Source organism: Ranitomeya variabilis, chromosome 5 (assembly GCF_051348905.1).
Source record: "Ranitomeya variabilis isolate aRanVar5 chromosome 5, aRanVar5.hap1, whole genome shotgun sequence".
In the NCBI taxonomy this organism is placed as follows: Eukaryota; Metazoa; Chordata; class Amphibia; order Anura; family Dendrobatidae; genus Ranitomeya; species Ranitomeya variabilis.
Window position 1 is genome coordinate 192851442 of NC_135236.1, and position 26417 is coordinate 192877858.

The following is a 26417-nucleotide window of genomic DNA, read 5'->3' on the forward strand; positions in this document are numbered from 1 at the left end:
TCATATACAGTAAGAGGGTGGTGGCCAACTCCTGCACATGGGCCCACCGGAGGATTCTCCTGTTCTCCTGTGGGCCAGTCCAAGCCTGTGTGTTATCTGTATATAGAGGTTGTCATTCATTGCAATCCTGCGGGAACTACTGAAAAGTGACCTTCACAGCAAAGGAAGTTATGAAGTTTAGAGATCACAGCAGAAACTGCAAGATTTCAGGGTGTTTCAGTGAGGTGGTAAAAAACAAATTATAAAAAAAAAAAGATTAAATAAATAAATCACAAAAAGATATCTTAAGGCCTCTTTCACACTTCCGTCGGGAGTGTCCCGTCTTAATGCGTCGCCGAGAAAATAGTGTTAAAATGTACGCAACGTTTCCAGTGTTTCAGCAGATGCGCCGCCTGAATTCTTATAGAAGGAGGAGGAGAAAGAAATTTTTCCCCCGGGTTGGAAAATGCTTCCAGGCATGCTCAAATGTAAAAACGGGATCAGTCACTGGATTCCTGCGTTTTACAGTGTGTGCAGGATCCTGCGTCCATAGGCTCCCATTCTGTGGAACGACGTATGACAGGAGGAATCCTGGCACGTTTTTCCACTGCAGACAAAAAACATTTCTTGGAACATTTTTTCAAAACGACAGGCCGTCAAACTCTGCAGGATCCAGTGCACGACAGACAAAATGTGTGGCGATACGTCGCTAATACAAGTCTATGAGAAAATGCAGGATCCTGCAAATTTTTTTGCAGGATCCTGTTTTCTCAAAAAACAAAGTATTTCGACGGGAGCTCAAAGATGGAAGTGTCCCGTCGTAATGCGTCGAGGAGACGTATCGATGGACGTTTAGTAAATAGGGTTAAAACGGACGCAATGTGTGCAGTAGTTTGATGGATGCGTCGTTCGAATCTTTCCAGTACAGCAGGTGGGTTTTGTATTTCGGGGACGAAAGAGAGACAGACAGAAAGAGAAAGAAAGATTTTTCCCTGCCTTGAAAATCCTTCCGGGCATGCTCAGGGAAAAAACATGATACGTCGCTGGATTCCTGTGTGTGACGGTCAGCGACGGATCCTGCATCCATAGGCTTCCATTATAGCTGACGACGGACAGCGCAGGATCCATTGCTGACCGATTTTCCGACGTGCAGAAAAAACATGACTGAATGTTTTCTCTCCATGACGGACCGCTATTTTCCGACAGATCCAGTTCACGACGGATGAAACGGATGGCCATCCATCACAATCCGTCACCAATACAAGTCTATGGGGAAAATACAGGATCCTGCAGAAAAATTCGCAGGATCCTGTTTTTTTCAAAACTCGATGGATTTCGACGTGAGACAAAAGACGGAAGTGTGAAAGTGGCCTAACACACACTGGATTCAAGCACCAAGTCATTTTCTAATCCACATGTAGCAGTAAGACAGTAATGTAGTAGTAAAATGGCTTCACAGAAATATGTACCAGGACTTGGGTTCTTTTTGTCTTACTTTGTGCTATCCGATCTCTTCTTGGTTTCTACATATCCAGTTGAGTGTAACTGGTTTAGGACTGCAGGACACTAAGCTACTGCAAATGCCAAATGTTATCAATGCCAAAATTAAAGTTTCTTAATTTTTAAAGTCTATTGTGCAAAAGGTGAGAAAAAAACAAAAAACAACAGTGGTACAGTGTCATAGATTTAACACAGAAGCACCATCAGATACCTACCCGATTTCCAGCATGAAGATTGTTGTAAATTATTCGAAAGCGCTTCCTGGTGTATGTGCATCTAAAGGTGCCACCCATCAGATACTCAATGACAAGACCAACGTCAATCAAAGTAATTTTATAGCCTGGTGGTAGATTACCCTAAAACCAACAAAGCAGATATGAATATATACAAAATAAGAAATCCTATAGAAGTGCTCCAGGTATATAGATCAAATCAGAGTGGTTTACGGGAGAAAATTGCTACTCTAATCCACGCAAGAAGAGCCTAACAGCCCATCCTAAACTCTCCTTGGCCAAGCCTAATGTATTTCTGGATTTTTATTTATTAATGTGGCAATACCTAAAGGACAAACACTCATTCATCGCTTCAGAATTGAAGTGAAAACATGTTCTGAGACATGCCACAATATACAGAAACATTCCTTTGGTCTGGATCAGGTGCTTAGAATAGAATAGCTTACATATTGAAGAATACCGAAACATAATTGTAAATGTGCCATCATCTTTTACAGGACTGCTCCTTCTCCGTTTTCTAGCTCTGGATTATAAAAGATTACTAACCAGTTCTGCACGTGGAAATAAGTGTCGGAGTAGCACAGAATTTATGGATTACCAATGACTAAAGTGACAGCTCTGGCATCCGTTCACAATGCCGACCAGCACACTAGCAAAGTCATGTCTGCAACTGTCGGCTGTGTCTGGCCATGTTATTGCCTAATATATTTTATAATTCTCAATAAAAAACTAACAAAGATGACACACTCTCAGAGAAACCAGAAGTGACAGGTTGCAGGTCAGCATATTTGGTGCCTGGCCAGATACTGACTATGACCATCTGTCCTTGGACTTTGATGTATGCAGTCAGAAACGGTTAACTGCTGACGGGCGTGATAGGTGGGCTTTGCTGGGGCATTGCTGAGCCAATCAGATGTGATCCTACTTCTGACCCCGTAATCACATTCCCTCCATTTCCAATTTATTGTCGTATTCTAAACAGGTTTTGAGGGAACCAAGAAGGTTTAAGATATGCAGGTGATGAAACCAAGGATGGTTCTCTAATAAGACAGTACATGAAACTGTAGAGTACATCAACAGAAAGGACATCAGGCACGCTATAACATAACATTTTACAAGTGCCTAACAAAACAAGAAAAAGAACGTGACCGTACACAAAAGGAGACAATGTGAATTTACCTGCTTAACATCTCGGACAAGATGAAACAGAGTTGGGTTAGTAGGACCTTGTTTCTTTAACGGAGAAAAGAAATACATGTAAGTTATATTATGACTTCAGTTAATATATGGCAATCTTTCATATATTTACTGACATCATAAACTGGAATTAAGATGGAAAGTTATCACAAAACTAGGTATTTACGGTAAGTGGCAACTAAAACACCAATTTGTAAGTGTAATAAAGGGAACTGATCAAGAATAAAAAGGCAAAAATTCTGCTATCATGTGCTGACGGGATTAAACATTCCACTAAACATATTAAAGTATTTTTTATTGCATTGAAAATACAGGGCGCGTGGTTTTAACTAATAAAGAGACAAGAGTAAAATAGATACCTTTGTATGATCATTTCCCTTTAAATGTACGGATGGCATGGTAAAGCACAATTGATGGGAATTAGATTCAAGAGTTACACAGCTTCTTAGCTCAATCCCGAGAAGTAAAATGGAACTTACGGTGTTATACAGCTCTTCCAGCCTAGGGATTGTCAGGAATTTATGCATGCTGACTCCGTTCTCTATGAGAAGTTTCACAAACGCAACTCTGTCCATTACCAGTGCATCCAGCATGGCTTGCTCCAGGGCACCCACCTACACAAACGGTCTCAGTATGAGTACAGTGCTCGTAAAGATAATTAAAGGGAACCGGTCAGCAGGATTTCACCCCCCAAACTATTTATATACACATGTAGTTCATTCAAAGACAAGTCCAGCAATACCTGTACATGGCCAGTGCATTCCTCTGTCACGGAGAAAGTCACACTTAAATGGACATGTAAATGAGGCAGCTGAAGAACTGCTTGTTAAGCTGAAGCCTCTGTCACTCCAGCTCAATTCCCGGTCCAACATCACCTGCTCTTTGCTGACCGACTGCTAATTTGTCTGCAGTCACACAACATAGTGGCTGTCAGTCAAACAGGAGGAGGGCGAGGAATAGAGCTGGAGTGACATTAGAATGGGGCAGGAGCAAGAAACCACACAATCGTGGAGGCATCCAGGCAAGTATTAGTAGACCTTGTCACCTGCCCAGCTCTAGGTGCCGGTAGTGATGAAGCAGGACTAACCCATTAATACCACAGGAGGCAATAATCATGGTTGCATTTTATTAAGATCTACCACTGAAATTGAGAAAATGACATCACTACCTGCTCTAACCATTTGCAGAAGGTTCATATCAGCCTGCAATTAATCTGTAGTTTCCCGTGGCTTTAAAAAGGGGTGTTCAGTCAAATACAGCTCTGGCAAAAATTAAGAGACCATTGGAAAATGTTCAGTTTGTCTGATTTTTCTCTTTATAGGTATATTTATAAATTAAAATGTAAATTGTTCATTTATTCTATAAACTACTGACAACATGTCTCCGAAGTTCCCAGCATTAATTTAAGTATTTTGTTCTTCTGACAAAGAAAAATGGTCAAAATTTTTTAAAAAAATGCTTTCAGACCTCAAATAATGCAAAGAAAACAAGTTCATAATCATTTAGAAACAACAATACTAATGTTTTAACTCAGGAAGAGTTCAAAAATCAATATTTTGTGGAATAACCATGATTTGTAATCACAGCTTTCATGCGTCTTGGCATGCTTTCCACCAGTCTTTCACACGGCTTCTGGCGCAAAAATGTAAGCAGTTCTTTGTTTGATGGCTTGTGACTATCCATCATCCTCTTGATTACATTCCAGAGGTTTTTAAAGGGGTTCAGGTCTGGAGATTGGGCTGCCCATGACTGGGTTTTGAAGTGGTGGTCTCTTAATTTTTGCCAAAGCTGTATGTTTAGATGTTGTGTCATTTAATATAACTTACTGCTATAATGAAAGGAAGTCATAGGTTAAGTTTGTTAACTGATCAATTATAAAATATTTCGTAGACAACAAATCCAAACTTTTTTTCAGTGAAAAGTCCCTTTTAAAGAAGCATATACTAGAAAGCACTTTCAGATTGTTCTCTCGGGTTCTTCAAATGCAAGACGGGATAAGCAAGGTGTGATACATGTCTCTAGTAACTTCAGTTTACAAATGATTTAGACATAAGCTGTATTATTACAGATGTGTAGGATCTACTAGGACATACGTTGAAAAGCTGGCAGAGAACCATGTGCCTCAGATAAGTCCGAGAGGCCGGTCCCCGGTGGCTTCTCTCAGACTCATTTCTTTAGACCAGCGTTTCCCACAGTCCCCAGCAGATCATGTTTTCAGAAACCGACACAGATTCGCTCCCCTGTGCAATACTAAGGAAATCCTGAAAACGTGATGTGTTGGGGGTAGTGAGGACTAGACAAATCATACGAGATGCACGGCCTCCGGGTGACTTTTTAAACATACATGGCTGCAGTAAAGCAGCGGGACTTCTGACTCAGGCTGCCTCGGGTTCCCTTTAATCACCATTTTATAGATTAGCAATAGCCCACAGCATGTTACACACTCACCAGCCACTGCTGTCCATAGACAAATACATGGTTCTTGGCGATGTCAACTCTGTCCCATGCGAGTGTTAAAACCAGCTGGTCCAATGCAGACGCATTGGTTCCTGCATAGAAAGTAAGTGATTAATAATTTGCACTTCCATTCAACACTCTATAATCATATGAGCAACTGATCAGACAGGTTACATTTATGTTCAGCGAGGAGATAAGCGGATGCCAAAGGTGTCCAGAATCAGCTCATCTCCATCATTCCAAGAAAACAAAGAATGAGCCAAGGCCAGTATTCAGGTTTATGAGTAGCTGTGCGCACACCTTCTAGAGTCTTATGCAGGAATCTGCACTGTACAGAAGTACAGCGATATGGCTACAGGCATTGGCTAGGTGGTAGCCAGGGCTTCCAGCAGACCACTCTCCAGGCATTACTGACAGCCTGCTTGTCCTTTACGCAGACCACTTTTGGTAGGCGCTACTCGCAGCATACTAGACACACCAAACGAGAGCTGCCATTTTTAAAGTCCTGTGATCCAGACATCTCAATTTATCTGTATTTCTAGCCAAGGCCACTTTCACTTTTCCACTCATTTTATTTATTTTTCTTTTTAAATGGCGAGAGTTTCATAAAGTAGCAAAAACAATACAAAAATTTAAATAAAAAATGTGAACGTTTTTGACAAAGAGATGGTGCAAAAGTCTTGGGAAATGTATGCCACTATGCATTTATCACCCTAGGACGCACATAATAAATAGCTACTGTCTAACATGACACTGTCTAAAAACACACGGCTGGTAAGGGAGCTGTCATTTCACTTTGTAAAGACCAGTAACACAACGGATTATGATCAGTGGCTAGAAGAGGTCAATTACCTTTCAACAGAGCAGTTAGTATTGCAACATCAATGTCCTGATGCTCATCTGATCCCATGTGAAAGACCGTGATCTGAAGAAGAAATCAGTTTAGTGCTGCAGCCACTGAACTCCTGCCATATAACATGTCTATCTATATACATCTACATATTTATCTCACAAATGGATCAGCATGTTCAAATTAGGCTCAAAGTATTTTTAATTCTGGCAGCCTGTAGTTCAAAACAGGAGAAGTTTACCGAAAACTTTTCTGAACAACTCAATAATAAATTCATGTACAAGTGAGCTTGTGACAGAATGGCTGTAGGCAGACCGAGACTGTATAGTCATGCTCACAGTAAAGAAGCTAACAAACTGAATGAGTCACGTGGGAGCAGAGGGATTGACAAAAAAAAAAAAAATCTTTTCGGTTCCTCGACTTACATGTGGTCTGCATTTTATGGTTGAGATCTATCCATGGTTACGACCATTCATACAGTGACAGCTAGATAGCCGTTAGTGGTGGTAACCATTGATAGCCAAGATACTGCAATGCCGTGCACATGGGGTAAGGGACATAGGGAATTAGGAGAACTAGACTAGATTTCTAATTGGAGATATTTACTAATATTATTACTATTCCATCTACCACATTTCGGCATAGGAGCTTTGAGATGTGAATACCCCTTTAAAGTCTATGTGCAGCTCGGAATAAGTAAAATTAAGTCATAAAGAGGCATAATTGTCAGCTTGCCTGTGTAAAACTTATGTACCACAAAGTTCAGTCAGAGTGTAAATCCAGATGATAGACAAACTTGCATCCAGTATACTGGAAAAAAAAAGTTCCAGCTTTGTCTTAAGTCCTTCACAACACAAGACATATACACACACACTAAATTATATTATATTTATTATATTTTATATTATATTTTACACACACCAATGTCGTGTGTCCCCGCATGTTTTTCGGAACATGACAGCTGATTTCATTAGCTGACATATGCCCCTAACAGCCGTGGGCGAAATAGGGATCCACCCAAGGCTGTTAAGATGTTAAATGCCGCTGTCAATCTCTGACCGCGGCATTTAAATTGATCGCGTCGGAAGAGTGTCACTAGCTCCACCCATGGGTGCCTGTCACTTGATTACGGGGAGCCAATGGGTTGGCATGACAACCGGTGGGTCTACAGAAGACCCCTGTGCTTGTCATTAGTGATCTGCTATGACCCCAGTGGCTGGGATTTATAGAAGTTGATAATTTCTGCTACACATAGCAGGGCTGAAATAAGCCTTCACATGGCCAGATTGACAGTTATGGCTCTCGAAAGAAGGGGACTGGGAAAACCAAAAAAAAGAAGAAGAAAAAAAAAAAAAAAAAAAAGGAAAATAGCCCGTGGTTGAAGGGGTTATAAACACAGGCAATAAACAAAATGCCACAGACGACGTTTCACTATGGCGAAACTTCGTCATTTGTATTTTGTTGATGGGTCACATTTTTAAAAGCAGACAATAAACCTGGCCCATATTTGCACTGTACATTGGATGCTGGCTTTGCTATCTTTTAGTTAAATTAATTCTGCCAAATGTGGCACTTTTCCATTAAAGCATCTGTTAATTTAGCAAAATGGAAGTTCTCCGCAGCAAAGTAAAAAAAAAAAGTCCCACATTGGTGCAATTTGTACACAATAAGGAAGATCTTACAGAATACAATTATCATTCTTGAAACACAAAGGAAACAGACAGCAGGGACGTTACCGGCTGTTGTGGACAACTTATCCACTTTTAAAGGGTTTATCATTGTAAAGACATGGCTGCCATCTTGCACCATATGGATTCACAGGTAGAGTGTGGTAGTGAAGCTCAATCCCATTCGCGTCAATGAAGCGGAGCAGTAACACAAGCCACAAACTACTGAAAAGAACTGAATTGAATATCCAGTACATAAAGCCATGATTTGTTTTTACACCATTTTCTCGATATCTTGCCCAATGCATTTTTTGACAGTTTGGTCACAGCACTACATTACTACAAGAAAAGAAGCAACTTACAAGTTCCTTGCTTTTCATACACTCCATAACAATTTGGAAAAGATGGACGGCCTCAGAATGGCTAAAGTTGAAAGTCTTTTTAATAGTTGAAATGATTTCAGAATCTGCACCTTCAGGAAGATTTCTATAAAAAAGGAAAAATATGTATTTTTTTGTCCATTAATAACACATGGATGCGAAACATGGACGATAAAGGAACAAGACAGAAGAAAACTAGATGCCTTTGAAATCTGGTGCTGGAGAGGGATGGTATAAATACCATGGATGGCAAGAATAAACAAACAAATCCGTTTCGGAACAAATCAAGCCAGACATGTCAGCTGAAGCAAGGATCACCAAGGTACGACTTGCCTACTTTGGACACAGACGAAGAAAGCAATCACTGGAGAAGGACATAGATATAGAGGGACATAGAATAGAGGGAACAAGGCAGAGAAGAAGACCAGCAACTCGATGGCTTGATATTATCAAGATAATGGCACAGACAACCCTGATGGACTTAGGGTTTGCACAAGCTAGGTCTTCCTACTGAGCATTCAACCATTGCTCAAGATAGAGGCAAAAGCCAGTAAATAAACATTATATGACGTGTATTTTTTAAGGGTTTCGGACAAAAGTCAGCAGTCTGACTTCAGACTGCCAAATTGCAACAAGAGTGCAGTGCGCACGCCATCACGATTCCATGGTATTGGAGGTTTCAGCAGGTGGTCAAGTGACCTCAAGTGCATAAATTACATACATGCAGACAAAATGCCAACTTAACATGTTCAGCTTCTCTCAATGGAAGTGAACCGAGAGAAGCCAGATGAGCCAGTTGGCACATGACCAAGTATGAAAATCACATACATGAGGTTATGTTACCACCCACTCGTACTGGCAATATTGTGAAATTCTGACAATGTGCGCACCGTCCGCCGTCACAATTTGACAGTCAGACTTCAGATGTTTGTCCCAAAACTGGACAACCTCTTCAACTTTTTTAATACATTATTAACGCCATACCCTCCTTCCTCCGTTTGCTTGTGCACATAAGCCAAAATATCAGCAGCTCTTCCAGTTCCTTCACAAACCACTACTGGGACAGGAGGGTTTTCCTGTAGATAATCCAGCACTGTGAGGATCACATTTGGACCACCTTCAAATATGAGGGCCACTACAGGAACTCCCTGGCCAATGCCTGAAATGAAGGAAAGGTAAACGTCACATTATCATACACAAAGGCTGTACTCCGAAGCTACCCGGAAATGAAGGATCTAGCCCTAAATATCCACTAAAGGACAATATGACTACAAAGACACTAAATACGTACGTGCATGAATGCGTTGCAAGTTTATGGTTTTTTCCAATTCTCTTCGTAAGTTCACTTCTGCCCCCTGCTTTCCAACAGTACCATCGTCCACCAAGATGAAATGGGAATGCAGATTGTTCAGGACATTGAGTTTGCTCAGGGGGTTTAGTAACGTTTGATATGGAGCAATAACCTAGGTAGAATCAAAGAACAAATTAGAATGTTCATTATTAAAAACTGCCCACACTTTTAGCGAGAAAAGAAAAATCCACTTACATCTCTTCCAACCAGATCGTTGCGGTTTTCAATGACGCCCCATGGTGCAATTCCAATAGTGCAAATCTTTCGGGAGGATCGTGAAGCGTGCTCTTTTAGGGCATCCCCAACATGCTTTGCTACACCTAAGTCCACACAGTAAAGCAAAACAACAAGAAATGAAGACTACATTGCTCTTAAGCCTCAGAATTATTTAACACTTGCATGGGCAATTCGATGTTTATTTGGCAGTGCTGCATACCTTCTGACATGCAAAGGGCCCAGAGAGGACAGATATTCCATAAGTACTTTGGGACTTACCAGCATTTACCCCTCCGGTAACAATCCATGCTCCGGTGGTCACAGCAGCTTTAATGAGGCCTTTACCAATTAATTGCTTGATGCGCGGATGGAGCTCAAACTTTTGCATTCCTCCATGCACAGAGATGACAAGTTTTGGCAATTCCATGTGCCATTCCTTTAGCATCAGCTGCAGAATGGTTTCTGGCTTTGTATCATAGGACAACCTGACATACTGAAACATTACAGATGGTGAAATATTTTTGCAATGTATTTTCTTGCATGGCGCACAGTACAATCAATTAATAATTTTTTGGGGATATATTGGTTTCTAAATTTACAAGGGATTAAAGTGATCAGTCAGCTGATCCTTGCAGAATACACCACAGGTAGCATCAGTCTCCGCCTGTATAAACTCAGCCAGGTGGATCAGACTCTTTACAAGCTGCAAATATCAGCGGACAGGTTCACTTTATGTAAAAACATCCATAAAAAAAAACAAAAAGTTGTGAAAACTATTGCCTTCCTGTTGTTGATACCTTTGCTCTGTAGGAATGCGATCCACCTTGAAAATTGATAACACCATATGCATCTGTTGGGCTTTCCTCTGTGTGTTTTTCCACAGACCATTCTTCTACCTCTTCTGTGAAATTTTCACCTAGTTTCAAATCGGAGTACTTCATAGCGACACTGGCGGTGAAGCAGGCATGTTGTCTGACCAGGCGGCCACAGCAGCATCTACCACAGGGAAACAAAGTTTTACTTGCGTCCTCTACTAGGCAGAGAGCAGGAAAAAAAATTGCAGTTATTCTAGCATGTATATTGAGTGCCTGAAAAAGGAAATGATACATTGCTTTCTCAAGATTTTAAACATATAAATCTAAACGTGTGACGTGCATTTATATTCAAAAACACCCCCCCCCCCCCCCCCCAAGTCAAAACTTTGTAATTCCACCTTTAGCTGTAATTACTGCTGCAAGTCTTCTGGGGTATCGCTCTACCAGCTGTGCACATCTAGAGGATGAAATTTAGCGAACAGGACTTCTTATGGCTTGCTTCTAAAAATGCCTTTCTCCTTGCCACTCTTCCATAAAAGGCCAGATTTGTGGAGTATACTAGCAATAGCTGTCCTTTGGACAGATTCTCCCATCTGAGCTATGGATCTCTGCAGCTTCTCTAGAGTGACTCTGGGCCTCTAGGTTGCTCCTCTAATTTGGGCTCTTCATGCTTAAAATGTCAGTTCAGGTGGACAGCAATGTCTTGGTAGGTTTCCAGTTGTGCCATACTCCTTCCATTTTTGTATGATGGATTGAACAGTGCTCCGTGAGATGTTCAGAGCTTGGATTAAGAAACATGCAGCCAAATTCGAACTGTGGAGGTTTTGGGATTTTTTTTGTTTTTAATATATTTCCATCTGGCACACAGCTCACTACAACCCCTGAGGAAGCCCACAAGAAACATGCGTTGAGTTGCAGATACATGGTCAAACAGAGAGAGCAATGAATAAGCCATAGGGATTTGGTCATTGACAGATTGCTATACTTTGGTGGTATTATTCATGGTATGATTCAGTGACTACTGATGTCAGCATATGCACTGTGTATTAACCCTTAACCATGCTGAATTTTGACCATATATGATTTTCATCTGAGTCTTCACCTCAGATTTAATAACATTATCATTATTACCTTTAAAGTTTTATTGAAAAGCAGCCAAAACAGAATAACACATATTGTTCACTACTAATGGCAGATTTATTACTCCATTTCTTTCTGTAGAAATTATACTTGTTTGTGCAGTTTTTCTCTTGATTGTTGGTACATTGTGAATTATTACCTCAATTTTCTTGGTTGATGCTACTTTGTCAGTGCAGATGATATTTATGATAACCTAACCCTGCTTTACTCTTGTACACAACTTTATCCCTGACCTGTCTGGTGTGTTCCTTGCTTTTCATGATGTTGTTTGATGGCAAAACAAACCTCTGAGGCCTTCAAAGAACAGCTGTAGTTCTACTGAGAATAAACTACACACAGGTTGATTGCATTCACCAATTATGTGACTTCTGAAGGAAATTGGTCACTCAGGATGTTATTTAGGGGTATCAGACTACAGGGATCGGAATACAAATGAACATCATCATCATGGGTGACTTAAATATCCCCATTGACACTTCCCCCTCAGCTGCCTCTAAACTTTTATCACTGACTGCCTCCTTTGCCCTTATTCAGTGGTCCTCTGCGGCCACACGCTGGACCTTATATTCATCCGCCTCTGTTCCCTTACTAATCTCACTAACTCACCCCTCCCCCTGTCTGACCACAACCTACTGAAATTTTCTTCCCTCTCCTCTCCTAGTGTGCAACCCCCACTCAACAAATTCACCCACTCTCGCAGAAATCTCAAACACCTCAAATTACACTGTCTCTCTGAGTCCCTTCTCCCTCTTACAGACATTACTTCCTTACATGACACAGATGTTGCTGCCACTTTATACACCACAACAATACCAGCAGCACTTGATTCGGCTGCCCCCCTCACGCACAGCAAAACTTGTACAATCAACAGGCAGCCCTGGCTGACCAAAGAACTGAGACGGGCTTCCAAGGTTGCTGAGCGGAGATGGAAGAGATCCCGTTCTGCCGAGCACTTTATCGCATACAAGCAGTCCCTCGCCAGCTTCAAGTCCACACTCACTGCCGCAAAACAAACTTACTTCTCATTTCTCATATCCTCCCTTTCTCACAACCCTGAACAGCTTTTCAACACTTTCAATTCTCCACTCTGTCCCCCAGCACCACCTCCCTCTCCTCATTTCTGCTGAAGACTGCCTCTTTCTTTAAGCAGAAGATTGATACAATCAGAGAAAGGTTTGGACCGCATCCCCCAATGCCCCTCTTAGCTACTGAACTCTGTTCCTCCAAAACTAACTTCTCCACCATGACAGAAGATCAGCTCTCCATCCTCCTGTCAAGATCACATCTCACCACAACCACTTGCACGCTTGATTCGCTCCCATCCCATCCCATCTCATCCCTAACGTCGCCAAGTCTTCATCCCAACCCTAACACACCTATTCAACCGCTCACTCATAACTGGTGTCTTCCCCTCATCCTTCAAGCATGCCTCGATTACACCCATCCTCAAAAAGCCTTCCCTCGACCCATCCTCTCTATCTAGCTATCGCCCAATATCTCTTCTCCCTTATGCCTCAAAACTACTGTAACATGACCATCTTGAAATTACTGCAACCTCCTACTCTCTGGCCTCCCCTCTAGCACTCTGGCACCACTACAATCCTTCCTACACTCTGCTGCCCAACTAATCCACCTGTCTCCCCGTTATTACCCAGCCTCTCCTCTCTGCCAAGTCCTTCACTGGCTTCCTATTGTCCAGAGGCTCCAGTTCAAAACCCTTACTATGACATACAAAGCCATCCACAACCTGTCTCCTCCAAACATCTGTGACATGGTCTCGAGGTACTTACCCACACGCAATCGTCAACCCTCTCAAGATCTCCTTCTCTACTCCCCACTTATCTCTTCTTCCCACAACCGCATACAAGACTTCTCCCGTGCTTCCCCCATACTCAAACTCTCTACCCCAACACATCAGACTCTCGCCTACCATAGAAACCTTCAAAAAGAACCTGAAAACCCACCTCTTCCGACAAGCCTACAACCTGCAGTGATACTTAGTCAGCTGAACCGCCGCACGACCAGCTCTACCCTCTGCTACTGTATCCTCACCCATCCCCTGTAGACTGAACCCTCGCGGGCAGGGTCCTCTCTCCTCCTGTACTTGTGTGTGCCTTGTATTGCTCATGTTTATTGTGCATGTCTATACTTACCCCTTTTCACATGTAAAGCGCCATGGAATAAATGGCGCTATATAAATGTATAATAAATAATAAAAACAATGACCGTATCAAAAATAGTCTGTTAGACGAGCATATACTTATAATTAAAAAAATAAATAAATAAAGAAAAAAAATGATTACACAAACAGTAGATCTTTTGAGACAATAACACAAACCTCACAAGCTGCTGGCAAATCTGGCATCCTGGAAGGCATCTGTAAAGACAGAAAAAAAAAGAAAGCTAAAAACTGATACATTATCATTCTGAGGACCTACAGACGAAGAAAAAAGCATCACATTAATTTTAAAGAGAATCTGTCAGCAGATTTTTGCTATGAAATCTGAGAGCACCATTGAGGTGTCATTTTCTAGGCTGTATGTAGTCATTTCAAGAAAATTTGTGTTTAATCAGCAAGAGATTATCACCACAGGTCTAGGTATCTGGTGATTCCTAGTCAACTGCTCTGCATAACCCCACCGATTTACATAAAGCTGCTAATGTACAGAATACACAGAAAGCTGCCCATCATGTCATGTGGGTGCGGTTATACAAGGCTCAGCATTTGGGGCACTGCTAGACCTGCAAAAAAAACAAAAACAGTAATTGTACCAAAATGACAGAGCGTGAAAGATATAGCTGGAATCAGGGTCTCTGCCTTATGCTGCTGGTAGACTCCCTTTAACCCCTTCACGATCTATAATGTATAGGTATGTTACAGGTCTTGTTTCTCCCCTTTGATGTGGACTCCAGTGCTGTGGCCATATCTTTTCCAGCACACGACAGATGATTTGATCAGCTGTCATGTGCCCCCTAACAGCCGGGAGAATGGCAATCCACCCAAGGCTGTTAGACATTTAACATGTTATGTCAATCACCGACAGGGACATTTAACATGATCGCGCCAGAAACAAGCCACAAAACTCCTATTGGCACCTCTGTCAAAAGATCACAGGGCGCCGACAGGTTGGCATGGCAACGGGGGGTCTGCAGAAGACCCCTGTGATCGTCATTGCTGATTTGCTTTGAAAGCCGGTCCATGGCTAGCGTTCAAAGAAGATTATTTTTGCCTCAAATAGCAGGGCTGAAGCACTGCTATGTGTAACACAAGCCATCAGATGATCGAAGCTTCAAGAGACTATGGAAACAAGTAAAAAGTAGAAAAAAAGGTTTCAAAAAAATTAAAGTTCAAATCACCCCCCTTTTGCCCTATTCAAAATAAAATAAAGAAATGCACATATTTAGCATCGCTGTATTCAAATGCCAAATCAGTCTAAAAAAAATTAATGCAATTGGTAAACGGCATAGCAAGGAAAGAAAAAAAAAAATACAAGGCCAGAATTCTTTTTGTCACTGCAATAAATACAATAACAGGCGATCAAAGCATCGTATCCACCCCAAAATCCAGAACCCAAAAAATGGAGTCGCTACGAACCTTGGAAAGTGTTTTTTTTTAAAATTTAATTTATTTACTTATTATTTTTGTTGTCCATCAAATTGTCCATCAAAAAACAAGCCCTCACATGACCATATTGCCAGAAAAATAAAACCGGTATAGCTCTGGGGAAAAAGGGTAGCAAAACACAAACACGGAAAATCCCAATATCGTGACGGGGTTAAGTGACAATGCCTAAAAGGTTATTCTGAAGATAGTAAGTGGTCCGCTGTTAAATAGTCAAGAACCTAATGATTACACGGGGATAACGAGATAACGAGAAAGTTCCAGTGGTGTGCATGCTTGACCACCGCCTCATTCATTGTCTACGGGACTGCCTAAGAAAGCAGAGGACACAACCGCTGTGCCAACACCCCATTATGCTTTTAATGAATGAGGACCTAATAGTATGGGATTTACTGTTCAAGACCGCCATTACGGAGCAGAATGCAGAGCGGCAGAGCACAAGACGCCTTCAATTAGGCGGAACCGAGCCATGCTTTGTAGTACATCTGAATGGCTGCCATGTAACACGACTTTTTCACTGTGGTGGAAACGACAGAGTGGTTAACTCTATATTGGCATCATCTATCATTTGCAAAAAAAACACATCTCTGATGGACCCAGTATGCAAGGAAGACTCTGACGACAAGATGAAAAATAAAATAAACACAGCTTTAATAATGTAAACAGGACATTTTAAGGTTTTGTGTCATTGCCAAAAAGCAACTTTACCGCTCTCTTAATGTGTCACACCAGGAGAACAAATCAATCTGAATTCACCTTACACATGTAAAAGCGTCCACCATGTCTGCACTCATTATACTATGACCGTGCAGGACATCAGGAAGTCAGCCCTGTCCTAAAGTGCCGGCTATAGGGCTCATATGCGCATTACGCAGGGTGTAAGCCCACCCAAGCCACTCGTGCATCACACCGAATCGGAATATTTCATATCCTACACAACATGACTGCCTGATCTAAATAAGCCTGACTTTTCTATTTGTAAGTGTTCATTGGTTTCTTTTCTTTTTAGGTTTTTTTTTTCTTATTCATTTTACAAGTATTCACAAGTTGAGGGGAATCTGTCACCAGGATTTTGTTATGTAACCTAAGAGCAGCATGATGTAGGGGCTGAGACCCCGATTCTAGCAATGTGTCACTTGTTGGTATGCACGCTGACATTTTGATAAAATCCCAGTTTTCTCTGGTGCAGATCTAGCAGTGCTGAGAATGCTGAGCTCTGTTACTCCATCCACATCCCTGATGTACACAGAAAGCTGGAAATTGTAAATGGGCAGAAAGCTGCTAAATTAGTGGTGGGAGCGAGGTTACACACAGAAGTTGATTAGAGAGACCTGTAGTGATTATCTCCTGCCGATAAAACACTGAATTTATTGATACAGAAACACACACACAGCATAGTAAGTGACAAATCAATGGAATCTGGCTCTCTACCCCAACATCATGCTGCCAAACTCTGACAGATTACCTTTAAAGGGGTTGTCTAGCCTTAAACTACAAGTCTGCAGTCACCATGTAACTGCAGACTTGTGAGTGTGATGTGAGGATTCTCCAGTGCTGTGAGAGTATGTGACTTGAATTCCAGCAGTTATGTTACAACTAGACGTTGTGGCCTTGCTCAATGCAAGCGTATTAAGGCGGGAAACCAACTAGTCTGAATGTGGCCGGGATTATGCACATCACATGCTTGCGGTCACAGCGTGCGTGATGTGTGGACTCACACGCCTGCAGTCACAGACTGATTGCAGACTTGTAGATTAGGACTAGACAACCCTTTCAATGTGAAGGTCTGATCATCAAAAAAGTGGATCCTTACCTGTGTGGATCCTTCGAGCTTGGAATTATATAGATACATTCCCTCTTGGTGAAAGTGTTTTCGATCCAAGATTTCTGGGACTGAAACAAAAAAATAAAAAATACAATTAGATTTAAAAGGCTGGCCTGAAATACAAATTCATTTCATTCTAAATCCCAATCTATTTTACTATTTTCTAGTATACTTTAAAAACTCCTATCCTTCCCCCAACTACTATTTTTTTTTTCCCATATTTCCTTTTTGATGACTCCTTGTTTGAGATTCCCAGGGATACTCAAGCGAAGAGTCATCACGGGTTAGAAGTAGCGGTCACTGTCGCAGCCTCTGCCCCCTCCCTAAAACGAAGCGTCATAAGTGCCTTTCATTTCGGGGCTGGGCTAGTCCCTGTGTGATGTGATCTGAGCCGGGAACAGAGCACACTGTCTTTGTGCACATTGCGCAGGGACTAGCCCAGAGTCTGAAAAGAAGGACAGCATTGACAGGAGCTGCGACAGCCTCTGCCTGCTGACGACACAGAGTATCCATGCATGCACTGGGGTTCTCAAACAAAGGGTCATGAAAAAGGATGTAGGGGAAAAAAATAGTTAGGGAAGGAAAGGAAATTTTTAATTAAAGTATGTGAGAAAATAGTTTAATAGAGATTTAGGACAATCCCATATAAACTAATAGGTTTTATTTAACATCAACAGGCACATACATATTATATTACTTTTACTATACCATTTATGCAAATAATCTGGGACAATTCACATTAACTGAAAAATGAAGCAACCTCTTTCCCCAAGCATACCTGGAATAAGGCCTGATCCGGCCACAACCCTCATGATTCAAAGTCCTCCTTGTGTGGGCGTCCATAAACTACTAGATAAACTGCTCTTTTTACAGTGAGCAAATAACCAAGACTATGACGGCAGAAATCCATGCGAAACGTATGTTTGAACATTCAGTAAGTAGATAATAGCAAAGTCTAAGGGCCGGATTCAGTATTGTGTTTGAGACTTTTTTTTCGTTTTTAAGGGGTTTTTTACCCATTTTTCATTTGTGCTGGTTAAAGTCTTGTTCATGCGTTCGTCTGTTTTTTCAACATAGTGGGCAAAGCCTGATGTTTCCAGATACCTGCAACTTTTTAAAACCTTTACACAATTTGGTGCAAATGTTCTGCACCATCCGCCCCTTTCCTTTCCAGTTGGATTTTATGGATGCCAGATATTTAGGTGCAATGTTTGCAGCATTTTGCTAAATGTTTGACTTATTGCACTAAAAATTACCAAAACAGGTTAAAGCCAAAAATAAACAGAATTTTCCACTACGAAATATACATGAATGTGCCGTTGTGAAGAAATTGGGGAAAAATAAAGGAGGAATTGGGGTTAAAGTTCTTTCCAAATTGATATCCAAAACTACAGAGGCTCAGACAACTTTGGCACAGAAATGTAGACACCGTACACTGCCATAGGGTTGGAAATCTTTTGATTTGAAAAGTGAAAGGTGATGTAAATGGGCACCGTGACGGTGGCGTTGCAGGAAGCACTTACCGGCAGGTCTCCCAACAGGCCGTTGGAATTCGCTCTGATCCTTAGCAAAGACCTCCTTTAAAAACATCAGTAAGGCCATTTTGACGCATTGTGCTTTTGCTGCCTTTTTTATTATCGTATTTGCTGCTTTTCTATGCAAGTTAAAAGCTGTGTTTTACAGTACCAGAAAAGCTATGACATTTCAGAAATCTCATGCACACACATGGTTTTCTTTTTCTCTGACTGATTTGGTAATCTGATGCGTTTTTTGCAAACTGCAGCCTGTCACTTCATTCAGCCATAGAAAGCAATGGATAAGTGCAAAACCGCAGAAAAACAAACACACACAGGTATCGGTTTTGCTGCATTTTAGGTGCCAAAACCTTAAGGAAGCTGCATCTTATTTTTTTTTTTTTTTGGGGGGGGGGCAGGGGTGAACTAAACTATCACCATGCACAAGAGACAATAAAACGTAGCATAAAAAAAAAAATGCATTAGAATCTGCTTTTTGAAGCGGCTTCTTTACTGCGGAGAGTGGGTTTTGCCTGCAACTTGTCAATATAGCCTAAAAAAGTTCTTACAAGGCCACCAAACATCTGTTCCAATTCTTTAAAAAGTTAATCCTGCTCACTTCCATGTCAGAAATCACACGCTGCCACTGCTCGAGAGGTGGCCAGATCCCTGTGGAATGTATTAAGTGTCCCAGACAACCCCTTTAATATAGTGGAATGAGCCCTTTGTATACGGAAAAAAAAAAAAAAAAAGCAGAGAAGGCACAAACCAAAAAGACTGTATAAACATAAATCATTAGCCAAGTAATAAGCATTACAAAATTGATTATAAATAAAATTATGTTTGCGTCTCCAGGACAGGTTAGATGGAATCTTCATGCCTCAGGACTGTACTTTACATTCTTAAAAAAATAAAAAATAATTAAATGGTTAGTAAGAGCTGGAGTAGTAAAACAACCACCCCCCTCCCTGAATAACTGCCATCTCCAACTAACACCGTGGCTGAATTGTTAGTATTACCACTTTGCGTCACTGAAATTCTGGGGTCAAATCTGCACCGAGCGTGTATTTTACAGCTTGTAAAAAAAAAAAAAAAAATTACAGACAGCCAATATTTTTACAGACACATTGGAAAAGCATAATAATTCTAAGTGTGTACAAACTATAACTCGGATATGAAGACACCAGTGTTCACTGAACTGGAAAGTGAAGATCATCACAGTCACAATAACTGCTACAAGGTCCTCCAGTCTCAAAAAAAGCACAGTACGAGTCTATGAACAGGACCGGCCATGAACCTGGGGACGGTTGGTAACCTTGCTCCCGCGTGGGGTTTCTCAGGAACTTGGAATCTGGTTGTTTGGATTATTCGGACAGTTTTAGTCATTTCGGCAATAAATCTACTCACAAGGTCACTCAGCCGACAGCTATTCATAGAAATGAGCACTCGGCCTCTTGTGGTCACAATGGGGAGAGAGAAGTAAGCAGCAAACAAAGAGGAACACGACCACAACCTCTCCGACCACACACTGCGGAAGAATCAGGACACACACACTAGATGGTCATCACAAATGTACACGGCCACCTTAGGTGATCACCTGGAGCACAGATCTGTGGCACTGCACTACACATTTCAGGGTCGTTCTTGCCCCCGGAGAAAATGTTATTGTATGTTATAGATTTTGATATGCTGAACAGAGTATGTGCTCCAAAAGTCTATCACGTAAGGTTTTTATCCTCTTCATGATGGGACCTTTTTTCTATTTTTCGATTTTCGCTCCCCTTCTTTCCAGAGCCATAACTTTTTTATTTTTCCGTCAATATGGCCGTGTGAGGGCTTACTTTTTCCAGGACGAGTTGTACTTTTGAACGACACCATTGCTTTTACCATGTCGTTAACTCGAAAATGGGAAAAAAATCCAAGTGCAGTGAAATTGCAAAAAAAGTGCAATTCCACACTTGTTTTTTGTTTGGCTTTTTTGCTAGGTGCCAATATGATTCTCCAGGTCATTACAAGCTCATAGACACCAAACATTGATCAACAATAGGGGAACCCAGTACGCATTAACCCCTGAGCCCACAAGAAGAGAACCAAAAAAGAATTACCCTTAAAATATCGTATTTATTATCAAACATTAAAATTCAACAGGTATGGTACAAATACAAAAAACACCCAGGGGGCCAGAAACATAATAAATATATATATATTTATTTTTTAACTTTTTGCATGCTTCGATGTTCTCCATGCGAGACTAGAAGCTGCAGTTGTCCGATCGCCTCTGCAACACACAGGCTATCAGCAGAAATGCGCACTTCACAGTGGCCGGCGTTCATAGCAATCCAGCAATGACAAGGTCTGATTTATAGAGCAGACATGCTCCTGGAAAGGTGCGAGCTCAGCGCCGGAACCCGCACCAAACAAGGGGAGTCCAACACTGGCGTATTATCCTCTGTCTCGGAAACAGGCATTTCCATTTTTGCATCTCCGTTTTTTGCTTCCTTTTTTTATTTTTCTGTCAATATGGCCATGTGAGGGGTTTGTTTCTGAATGACAATTGGTTTTACCAAATAGTGTACTGGAAAACGGGAAAAAAAATTACAAGTGCGGTGAAATTGAAAAAATAAAAAAGTGCAATTCTACCTTTTTTTTTTTTTTTTCCTCTTTTTTACCATGTTCACTAAATGCTACAACTGACATGCCATTACGATTCTCCAGGTCATTAAGAGTGCGTAGATAATAAACATGTCTAGGTTCTTAAATAAATAAAATTGCAAGTTTGTTAAAAAATAAATAAAGTTGCCATTTTCTGAGACCCATAGAGCCTCCATTTTTCGGGATCTGGGGCTGGTTGAAGGCTGAGCTGACATTTTTTATTGAGGCCATTTGGGGGTAGATACAAATGTTTTGATCGCCCGTTATTGCAATGTTTCGGCGACCAAAAAAAATTTAATTCTGGCGTTTTTACTTTTTTTTTCCCTCGCTGTGCCATTTACCAATCCAATTATTTTTATATATTGATAAAGGGGGCAATTCTGAACGTGGCAATAGCAAATATGTATTTTGGTTTTTTTTTTTATTTTATTGTAAATGGGGGGTGATATAAAATTATATTTTATTTATTTTTAATTTTTTTTTACTTTACACTTGCTTCAATAGTCTCCATAGGAGACAATAAGTGGTGATCATCCGATCGCTTGTGCTACTGCAGCGCCCGAGTCCTGGTCGTTGCAGTAATATTATTCTTCCACCAGGGGGAGTGATATTATATCTGAAGGAAATATAGGAGATCTTCTTGCCAGGTATCACAACCACACAACACACTTCACCCTCGAGGCCGCCAGGGGGAGCTACGCTTCTATCTATTAGGGCACTCCTCACAGTTAGGTAAAACTGGTAGTCTGGACAGGAAGTTAGACAGAAGCTGACTGGAGGGAGAGGGAGTCCGATGCAGACTGCGGTCTGCGCAGGACGAGGGTCCACGGAGCTGCGCCTGCCCCACGTGCGGCAGCATCCAAAGAAAGACATCAGAAGGGAATTGTCTTGTAGTGAGTGAGAAACGAAGTCATAGCAAAAGGAGAGGAAACCAGAAGGAGTTCTGCCCTGCAAATGGCTGCCTCCTTCTGAGGCGCAGTAATCCGGTAGCCAGAACACCGAGGGAGTAAGGATCTCTACGCTTTAGTTCAGAGACTGGCAGGACAGTTAATTCCGCGTTGGCTGCCCGACCTTATACCCAGGAGGCATGGTGGCAACTTGTGGGGGCCGGGGCGTGGTAGAGTCCCTGTAAAAAGCCTCAGGCCACCAGTCATATGGGTTTGTCCTATCCTATTCACAAGGGGGACAGAGAGAAAGAGACATTACATCTACAACAGTTGTGTGGACCTTACCGAGATGCTCAGCAGGGAGGTACTACAACACCCAGGCGCTAGAAGAAGGCTATTGAATTCCACCTGGATAAGGGGACTCTGGATTTGCCTTCAGACCGGCCGGACTCTGCCTGCCCTGTGGTCTGGTGCCCTGGACTGTGGATACTGAAGCCTTCAGTAAAGGTAAAGAGACTGAAACCTTGTGTCCTCGTTATTCACTGCGCCTTACATCATCCACCATCACCATCTACACCTCTGGGAAGCCCTGGGGATACACTTCACCTGTGGGAACGTATACCATCTTGCTGCCATAACATCACCCCAGCGGACCCCTAAGCAGCGTCGGTCACCCTGACCGAATACCACAGGTGGCGTCACGAACACTATAACCATAGAAACTCTTCCTTTTATTGGACGCCCCTCAAAGGGCCACGGACCGGGTCGGGCCACCGTGACATTCCCCGAACCGAAGGACCCGGTACTGAGTACCCCATTGCCCTTACGTAGGGGCGCTCCACTACACACAGCAGGGCTTCAGCTCTGCTCTATGTAGCAGGAATGCTCACTTGCTATGAGTGCCGACCGCTGGGCAGCGCTCATAGCAATACGGCATTGGTAACAACAGCGGTCTGTTGCAGACATCGGGTTGTCATGGTGTGGTCCACAACGCACTTCCGGCACGTGCATGTTAAATGCCGCTGTCAAGAGTCTGACAGTGGCATTTAACACAGTAGATGAGGGTGGATCATGATTCCACATCACAGCTGATCACATCAGTTGTCATGTGCTGGAAGAGATAGGTGCAGGCTCATCGCCGGAGCCCGCACAGAACAGGGTGTTACCCAATGATGGACACGGCACGTCATTGGGCGATAAGGGGTTTAAGGGAACCTGTCAGCAGGATTGTGCACAGAAACCTACACACAGTGTCAGGTCGGCGCCGTTATACTGATTACAATGATATCTGGGTTGATGAAATTCATCTTGTGGTGGTTGTTTAATCTGTATTTTCATTTTTTAGTTAATGCTATGCTCGTGCTCCGGGGCGGCCTGGGGGGGTCTTGTGGTGTTTTGAATAGGTATTCATAATGCAGCCTGCTGACAGGTCACTGATCCCCCACTATAAACATAAGGGTGAATGACCTCGGGGAGATCAAAACATCCTACACCGTGGAGACACCATCACATGTTTCTCAATGCAGTGATCCAGAACACTGCCCCCATCCCTAATGGGAAATATGCAAAAGCATGTAGAAAAGCCGCAGAGAGGGGGCAGTGTTCTCGATCACTGCGTTGAGAAACATGTGATGGTGTCTCCACGGTGTTGGATGTTTTGATCTCCCCGAGGTCATTCACCCTTATGTTTATAGTCTTTTCACCAGGCACTGCTCCTAATAGCCAGTTTCCTACTCCCCACTGATGAGGGGCAAATATCCCGAAACAGCTGTCTGTGGAAGGATACCATGTTTTGGCATAGGTGGTTTTCCTTTATTGGATGCTGCCCTTCCCGTGGTTGTTCCTTCGCGGTGAAAGACCTGGCTATTCATTGCTTGCGTTGAGAAACACGTGATGGTGTCTCCGCGACTTTTCTACACTGATCCCTCACCGACCTGCCCCCTAGTTTACATAATATCTGAACTAAAAAAAAAAAAAAAAACCTTCTGCAGGCAGCATATCACATGTGTACTGTTTTTATAATTAATGTGGTTGAGGTTATCCTGAAAAAAGATATTTAAAAAATCCATTAGAAAATGGCCCCCGCCACACCTGAGCAGTTGCAGCTATCGGTGTATATAGCATCGGTGTATATAGCATCGGTGTATATAGCATCGGTGTATATAGCATCGGTGTATATAGCATCGGTGTATATAGCATCGGTGTATATAGCATCGGTGTATATAGCATCGGTGTATATAGCATCGGTGTATATAGCATCGGTGTATATAGCATCGGTGTATATAGCATCGGTGTATATAGCATCGGTGTATATAGCATCGGTGTATATAGCATCGGTGTATATAGAGGTGATTTGATAGCTTTTACAGTGCAGGCAGCGCCATCTTGAAGGAATTTTATTTTCTCTAGCTGGATGGCACAGTCGGCACCTGTGCAATAGCAGCTATCAGATCACCTCTATATACACAGATAGCTGGAACTGCTCAGGTGCCATTTTCAAATGATTTATTTTTTTAAATATCAGGATAACCTCAACCACATTAATTCGAAGCAGTACACGTGATTATGCTGCAGCGCAGATGCCACGGCCGGCACCTGCCTGCAGAAGGGTTATTTTATTTTTTTCACTATGTACAAATAATATTCATTATGCAAATTAGGGGGCAGGTCAGTGAGGGATCAGTGACCTGTCAGCAGTCTGCATTATGAATACCTAATCAGCACACCACATGAAGACCCCCCCCATAGGCCGCCCTGGGGCACGGGCATATCATTAACTCAAAACTGAAAATAAAGATTAACAACCACAAGACGGATTTCATCACCCAAGGTATCATTTTAATCAGTATAATGGTGCCGACCTGACCCTGTGTGTAGGTTACTGTGCACAATCCTGCTGACAGGTTCACTTTAAGGAAGAGTTTTCAAACAGATTTATTATCATTAAAGGCAGGAATTACAATGACAGGTTAACACCTTTATAGACAATGGATACTGCAGGATCCATCAATCGGAGCTCACCTGCACGCCTCTTTCCTTCACAGTGACCTTTGCACACACATTAGATATTTCAATGCAAAAGATAGGATCCAAGTCTGCTCAGTGTGGCTAATGTGTGGTGGATTTCCTCAAACAGGAAGTTAGAGTGCAAAAATTTCCACGTGGCCAAAGTGAAAGTTGCAAGATTTCTATTTTTTATATATACAGATTGTGAATTAAAAACAGAAAAATGAGGAGTCCCCCACGTAAATATCAAGAAACTATATGCTCACCTCCTACACCAGGACACCCGTGACACTTATGCCATATGAGCCCTGCAGCCAACCAGACGAACCTTGCACAACAGGTAGTGGACAGTTCCTTCAGGGTATGTGCACACGCTGCGGATTTTGCTGCGGATCCGCAGCGGTTTCCCATGCATTTACAGTACCATGTAAAGCTATGGGAAATTAAATCCGCAGTGCACATGCTGCGGAAAAAAACGCGCGGAAACGCAGCGGTTTATTTTCCGCAGCATGTCAATTCTTTGTGCGGAATCCGCAGCGGTTTTTCACCTGCTCCAATAGAAAACTGCAGGTGAAAACCCGCAGCGGAATCCGCAATAAAAACCGCAATAAATCCGCAGGAAAAACCACAGCGGTTTTGCACTGCGGATTTAGCAAAACCGCTGCGGAAAATTCCACAACGGAATCCTCAGCGTGTGCACATGGCCTTAAGATCTGCATAAACAACGGCTTAGTACTTAGATTTAAACTTTCAACTTGTGCTCCGTTCACACTGGCATTTAGATCGCCATTTTTTCTCTTCTGTTACATAAGAAAACCAGGTATTCAATCAGGAAGCTTTGGCACCGAATCTAAAGGAATAAATTGAACAAGTGTACAATTTTCTGTACTGCAGCCTCAATTCACGGAGCTGGGCTCACAGTTTACTGTACTTTCATGATATGGTTATTTGCTACTTGGTTTTTACAGCTTTTTTTTTTTTTCTAACATGTATCACCTGTAAAAGCTGCACAGCCAATAAACGCACTGCAAAACCACAGCAATTTGTGGTAAAAGCTTAAATTCATCAAGACTGATATATGCAACAGTCATAACTGATGTTGTGGAGTGGGATGCACCAGATTCAC

At 42.1% G+C, this 26417-nt stretch overlaps 1 protein-coding gene across 2 annotated transcripts in view; it reads right to left on the minus strand.

Moving 5' to 3' along the window:
* The window catches only part of LOC143775491 (transient receptor potential cation channel subfamily M member 7-like), a 165525-nt gene that overhangs the window by 88768 nt on the left and 50340 nt on the right, over positions 1-26417 (minus strand). For both annotated transcript variants that reach the window (XM_077263678.1, XM_077263677.1), the window contains exons 2-14: positions 17221-17300; positions 14124-14162; positions 10628-10826; positions 10110-10323; positions 9810-9934; positions 9555-9726; positions 9248-9422; positions 8246-8369; positions 6219-6291; positions 5358-5458; positions 3389-3523; positions 2892-2945; positions 1695-1835 (exon numbers count right to left, since the gene is read on the minus strand). In XM_077263678.1, coding sequence (XP_077119793.1) covers positions 1695-1835; positions 2892-2945; positions 3389-3523; positions 5358-5458; positions 6219-6291; positions 8246-8369; positions 9248-9422; positions 9555-9726; positions 9810-9934; positions 10110-10323; positions 10628-10826; positions 14124-14162; positions 17221-17300 — 1632 coding nt within the window. The remainder of the gene's footprint in view (positions 1-1694; positions 1836-2891; positions 2946-3388; positions 3524-5357; positions 5459-6218; positions 6292-8245; positions 8370-9247; positions 9423-9554; positions 9727-9809; positions 9935-10109; positions 10324-10627; positions 10827-14123; positions 14163-17220; positions 17301-26417) is intronic.